This window comes from Periplaneta americana, chromosome 2 (assembly GCF_040183065.1).
Source record: "Periplaneta americana isolate PAMFEO1 chromosome 2, P.americana_PAMFEO1_priV1, whole genome shotgun sequence".
NCBI lineage: Eukaryota > Metazoa > Arthropoda > Insecta > Blattodea > Blattidae > Periplaneta > Periplaneta americana.
Genome location: NC_091118.1, coordinates 21,231,469 through 21,238,008, shown reverse-complemented (window position 1 = coordinate 21,238,008; position 6,540 = coordinate 21,231,469). Strand labels below are relative to the sequence as shown.

Here is a 6,540-nt window from a genome sequence, read left to right as displayed (position 1 = left end):
ACCAAGATGTTGATATAGCGTCGAAAAATAACCCAATAAAATAAATTGTCACACTAACATTACTTATCCAACTTTCATTATTTACTTTCATGTTGTTTTATGGTCTAGATATTAATGTAATAACTATGTAACCAATTGTATTCAATTAGAATTAGAGTCTGGCTGGGCGGAAGAGAAGGCCTACTGGCCTTAGCTCTGCCACATTAAATAATAGTATATTATGCAACGAGCTTATAATGAAGGTAATTAAGAAGCGAGTATGGATATTTATGAAACGAGCGCAAGCGAGTTTCATAATTTTCATACGAGCTTCTTAATTACCATTATAGGCTAGTTTCATACGACTTTTTATGCTCGACCATATTTCTAACTTGATATTATTAATTTGCTTTGTATCTGACCTTGACCAATGTCCCGTATGTTGTGAGATGTTGGCAGACGCGAAAGTATTGATTTTTTCCGAGGAACAGATGTTCACATTGACCTTGCTAGGCCATAAGAACCTACAGAGATAACATTGAAATTAAATTAGACATTGAAAAACGAGATGACAAATTGAATTTATTTGAATATTATTTACAATTAACGCTAATTATTATAGTAACAGAACATAACCTTCTGCGACAGTATTGGATTTCCAGCCTCCGTGACTTTTCGCTAATTCTCTTTCGATTGCATATCCGAGAATAATCTATACTTGCGGTTTTATAACGGTAGAAAGCTGACCTGTCATTGGCTGAACAGTTGTAACCTGAGTCGTCATTGGCTGAAAGACCTGACCTTTAATGAGTAGGTGTACTTTAATGACATGCATTAAAGGTCTACTACCAGGTGTATAATTACTACATTTCGGCATGGTCGAGCATAAATACATTATTATAATACTCGTACTTCTTTCTTCCTGTCCTTAGCCTTAACATTCTTTCTTCCTCAATCTCGCTTTTACATTACTTTTTACGTCGTTTCTCTGTGTGTTCAGTTTCTCTTGTTTTCTTTGTACTTATAGGCCTAATTCTTCCTTTTTCCTCTCATCTTCGTCGTTTCCACTTTGTTATCTTAAATATCTTACACTAAATTTCGTTAATTAACTCCAATCACAGACGTTTCTCACGGTTTCTTCCTTGTTAGACGTTAACGAATACTTGCACCAGGAACTGTATTATTGTCGTATCCTGTTACAGATAAGAAATCGTATTTGAAATGCGGCAATTAAGACCGCGTAACAGATTGGCTGCGCGGACTGGACCGTCAACTGTTAGGCAAGTACGGTAGCTTACTTTGCAAGGTAGTCTTAAGTATCAGTTTAGGTTGTAGATGGCAACATAACGAGCTTCAGTCTCTGTGGCTTAGCAGTAATTCAGTCGCCTGACAAATTCTCAACAAAAACAAACTGAGTTTGTATCTTGTGAAATATGCGGTGGAAAAATATCCAGTGAGATGAGATTTCTTAGTCTGCTTTTGTTAACCCCTGCTTTGGCATTGCATTATACAGAATTACGAAATAAGGTTTATAAAAACTTAAAAAATGTTTACATTCTAAATTCACTGTTCTTTGGTGTGTTGAATCCGAAACTGTGTTCAGTTTCCCACTATCACGTATCGTTTCTCCTACTTTTTTCTGTTGGAAACTTCAGCGAAGTGTATATTTATGTATCTATTTATATATAAATTTATTGATTTATCTGTTATATATTTATCAATTTTATTTACTTATTTACGTATTCATTCATTCATTCATTCATTCATTTGTTGTTTGTTTATTTATTTATTTATTTATTTACTTAGTTATTTACATTGTTCATTTATTAATTTATTTTATTTGTTTATTTATTTGTTTATTTATTTGTTTATTTAGTTAGTTTATTTACTTTATATATTTATTTAATTTATTTCTTTATTTATTTGTTTACTTATTTTCTTAGGTATTTATTTCATTTCTTTAATTATTTAATTTGTTTATTTATTTGTTTACTTATTTACGCAATTATTAACTTTATTTATTTTATTTGTTTATTTATTTGTTTACTTACAGTAGTTATGCACTTTATTTCTTATTTGTCCATTTGTTAATTTATTAGTTTATTTATTTATTTGTTTCTTTATTTACTTACTTATTTACTTTACTTATTTACTTTATTTATTTACTTTATTTATTTATTTTATTTATTTATTTTTTATTTGTTTTTATTTATTTAGTTGCTTACTTTTGTTATTTATTTACTTAGTTACTTTATTTATTGAATTTATATTTATTTGTTTTTTATTTATTTGTTTATTTATTTAGTTACCTACTTTTGTTATTTATTTACTTAGTTACTTTATTTATTTTATTTATTTTTTATTTGTCTTTTATTTCTTCGTTTATTTATTTATTCAGTTACTTACTTTTGTTATTCATTTACTTAGTTACTTTATATATTTTATTTATTTTTTGTTTGTTTTTATTTATTTGTTTATTTATGTAGTTACTTTTGTTATTTATTTACTTAGTTATTTTATTTATTTGTTTATTTATTTAGTTACTTTTGTTATTTATTTACTTAGTTACTTTATTAATTTATTTATTTTATTCGTTTGTTTGTTATAAAATTCTTACTAATTTTTAGCTTAAACATTGAAATATTTATTTCTTTAATTTGCTGTTCTTGACCATAGAATGCTACTTGTAATAAGAAAAAGTCAAATGAACTCCTTCTAATGCGTTATACGTAGCCTATAATGGAAAAACATAATCTTTATATCCTAATAAAGATTATTTTACTAGACACTACTAGATAAAATGCCTGAGAAGTAGGCCTACGCTTCTGAAACACGGTGGAATTATAAATTCTCTCGTCCCTGATTTGAGAGTTGTCTTCCTTCAGGGGAGGGCACGGACTGGGACTGTCCTAGCACACAGGCCGCTCGGGTAGGTCCATTGTACTACCCAGATGGATTGGTGTGCATGCCCTAAGGCCCCCCTTATGAACCGCCTCCGAACTCCCCTACAGCCTACATTATTAATTTACCTTTCCGCATAGGCCTCACCGCGGTTCCTCAACACCGATCCCACGAGTTACCGCAAGTCCAGTGGAGAACTCACGATGCTTAGCACTACCACAAACAACGAATGACCCACACCACGTGGTCAAGTTAGGTGGTGGCCCGTAGAGTGAATATCTGTTTCTTCAATCTAGGCAAAGGCATGGCGTGCCTGTGGTACCTCCTTCTGTCTGTGGTGATGTATGCTGTGGGGGGAAGTGCCTCAGAGTGCGACCCCTCCAGAGCCGTGGACCTCAAGCTCTCCATCAAGAGCCGACTGAACGAGACAGGACATCTGGTTGCCCAGGTAACATGTGGAGAGTGATCCAGTGATGTCCTTCACTCTTACTACCCCTACTAATTAATTAGTGTTGTGGGATTTAATCGATTAATCGATCAACTTCTGTTGTAAGATTAATCAATCAAAAATATTTAATCGAACAATCGAGTCGATTAAAATTAATCGGTTGTAGTTGATATTAATTATTATTTTGTTAATACAAACTCATACTAAAAATTCCGACAATATTTCTCTCTCGGAAATTGCTTACTTAAAACCACAAGAGTACTGTTATTTTCTAACTATAAACCAGGTAGAGTAGGGAAAATCTTTGCACAAATGCTTCAGAAAGAGATGGAGATATGAGGACAGTGACCTAGTCTACCTCTATTGAAAGTTGCAACACAATGCGAAACCCTTATTAAGTTTTATTTAAGTTTTTTTTTGGTTTTCTAAGAAAAATATCACCTTGTTTCAGCTCATCTTCCTAGCATATGAAATGTATACTTTTCTGGGATTCGTCTCCCTCATCCCTTTTAAAATAGCCATGTCTGCACTGTATGCAAGTGAGAGCGTAACTACCTTCTTCTCTTTCTAAAATCTGGTAATTCGATTACAATAGGGGCCAGTCTTCTGTTTCGACCGCTGTAGTTTTGCAGTTCCAGTTTCTGTACTGAGTTTGTATATGAAGGTTGTATGTTTAGTTTGATGAAGAAAAAAATTCAGTTTTCTGTGGTGTGTAAAAAATGTAAACTCCATTATGTCATATGAGAATTTGAGAGGTAAAGTCTGTGAAACGTTTGGATTTAAATCGAACGATCGTGGAGAAGTGCTTGACAGAAAAAAAGTTTTTTTCCTGTTTAGTGATGCAGGAAACATTGTTACTAAATGTAGAGCGACACGTAGGCCCTAATTCGGAGCATGTGAATGCACTCACATGTTTAAAACCATGGATGAAGCAGTATTAACTAGGTGAGTCTTCATATACTTTTTGTTATTTATGTTTGTCTCAAAATTTCCCAGAGAAATTGATACAACAAATTATAAACCTCATAATAAATACAGACGTGGACAAATTATTAACAAAATTGACGATTTTTATGATTAATTCTATTTACGAAGTTTGAGTATTCAATTTAGACTACAATTGACATTACAGTAGATAGAAATATGCAAAAATTTCAAATGTAGGCTATTCTAAATTGAAGAGTCAAATTTTATAAAAAAAATATATAATCAAATCTTCAATTTTCCTAATAATTTGTAAATGTTATGCAAAAATGTCAACTGCAGTCTAAAGTGAAGAGTAAAATTTTGTAAAAATATATAATAAAAATCTTCAGTTGTGCTAATAATTTGCAAATATCCAAAATGTCACCTGTAGTCCAAATTGAAGAGTCGAATTTTGTAAAAAAATATATTTAAAAAACCTTCACTTTTGGTAATAATTTGTAAATTTGCGAAAATATCAATTGTAGTCTAAATTGAAGAGTGAATTTTTGTAAAAATATAAAATAAAAATCTTCGATTTTTCTAATAATTTGGAAATACCCAAATATGTCAACTGTAATCTAAATTGAAGAATCATAGTTTGTAAAAATATATAATAAAAATCTCCAATTTTGCTAATAATTTGTCCACGTCTGTATGTTAGCAAGTAATTAAAATAGTTGTTTTGTAATATAACGATACAATATATATATATATATATATATATATATATATATATATATATATATATATATATACTTACTGGCTTTTAAGGAACCCGGAGGTTCATTGCCGCCCTCACATAAGCCCTCCATTGGTCCCTATCGTGAGCAAAATTAATCCATTCTCTATCATCATATCCCACCTCCCTCAAATCCATTTTAATATTATCTTCCCATCTACGTCTCGGCCTCCCTAAAGGTCTTTTTTTCTCCAGCCTCCCAACTAACACTCTATATGCATTTCTGGATATATATACATATATACAGTATAGACTATATTTTACAGTATATTAAAACATTTGTCAACTCGATCAAAACTCGATTAATATATCGATTAATCGATTAAATTCAAATAGTTAATCGATTAAATATTTTGATCGATCAAAACCACTATATTTAATAACTTCATTCACTAGGCTGTAACAGTTAACTGTGGCTTTTCTTCCTTCCACGCACAGGTCAAGTTAGAGGATGGTTCAGGGATGCTGGAGGACAAGAAGAACTACTGGGAAGTGGACTTCGACCACGACAAGTCTTGTTCTTCTGTATCCGGGCCAAAGTCCTTGCCTGGCAACTCAGAATTGCCGAAGCGAGGTGAGCAAACTGATGAATTATTGATGTTATACAGGGTGTTCGGAAAGCCACTGTGCATTTACAAGTGTTGGAAATAATATCCGCTAGCGACTCTACAATCCTAAACCCGCTTAATTTTATTGAAAAAACCTGCAGATCTGCGTATGATATGCTTCTTATGCACGCATTTTTAAATTCTAGTACCGATGTTACTTTGTACGGGAACAATTTAAATGTTTTTCGAACCGCTTTATGTATGTACGAGGCGCATCCAGAAAGTAAGTTTCCCTATTTTTTTTTAAAAAAAAAAAAAGAACACACTTTCAGGAAAACATTTTTTGGCAACAGGTACAGCAATGTTTCAGCTATTTTTCAACATAGCCACCATCAGAATTCAGACACTTGTCGTATCGTGGGATCAAATTTTGTATCCCTCTGTCGCAGAACTCTGCCGCCTGTGAATGGAACCAGCGTGTGACAGACATCTTCAGCTCTTCGTCGTTGCCAAAACGCTCACCGCAGGACAGGAATTTCTTGAGGTGCAAGAAAACGTGAAAATCGCTGGGAGCAAGATCAGGACTGTAGGGTGGGTGATCAAACAACTCCCAGCCAAATTCCGTCAAAACAGCTGCTGTGCTCCGAGCCGTATGTGGACGAGCATTGTCATGGAGGAGCACAACACCTGCAGTAAGCATTCCACGCCTCTTGTTTTGAATGGCACGTCGCAATTTTCGCAGTGTTTCACAGTAACGGTCAGCGTTCACTGTTTCACCTCTTGGAAGGAAGTCAATGAGCAGAATGCCCTTCCTGTCCCAGAACACCGTGCACATCACTTTCCGTACCGACAGCGTCTGTTTCAATTTCTGTCCTGACCGGCGGTCCATTATGCCACCAATGCATTGACTGCTGCTTGGTTTCCGGGGTGAAGTGCGAAATCCAAGAAATCCGTGACGA

General features: G+C 33.4%; 1 protein-coding gene across 3 annotated transcripts in view; it reads left to right on the top strand.

Annotated features, from left to right (window-relative positions):
• The first annotated feature begins 847 nt into the window (after positions 1–847).
• Positions 848–6,540, top strand: part of LOC138716152 (hemolymph lipopolysaccharide-binding protein-like) — a 22,896-nt gene continuing 17,203 nt past the window's right edge. The window contains exons 1-3 of one of the 3 annotated variants that reach the window (XM_069848988.1): positions 848–1,263; positions 3,177–3,328; positions 5,472–5,607. In XM_069848988.1, the coding sequence (XP_069705089.1) occupies positions 3,185–3,328; positions 5,472–5,607 (280 nt within the window). In that variant the 5' untranslated portion in view covers positions 848–1,263; positions 3,177–3,184. Of the gene's footprint in view, positions 1,264–1,295; positions 1,395–3,176; positions 3,329–5,471; positions 5,608–6,540 lie in introns of those variants that run through there. The other 2 variants (XM_069848980.1, XM_069848996.1) reach the window with 2 other exon arrangements.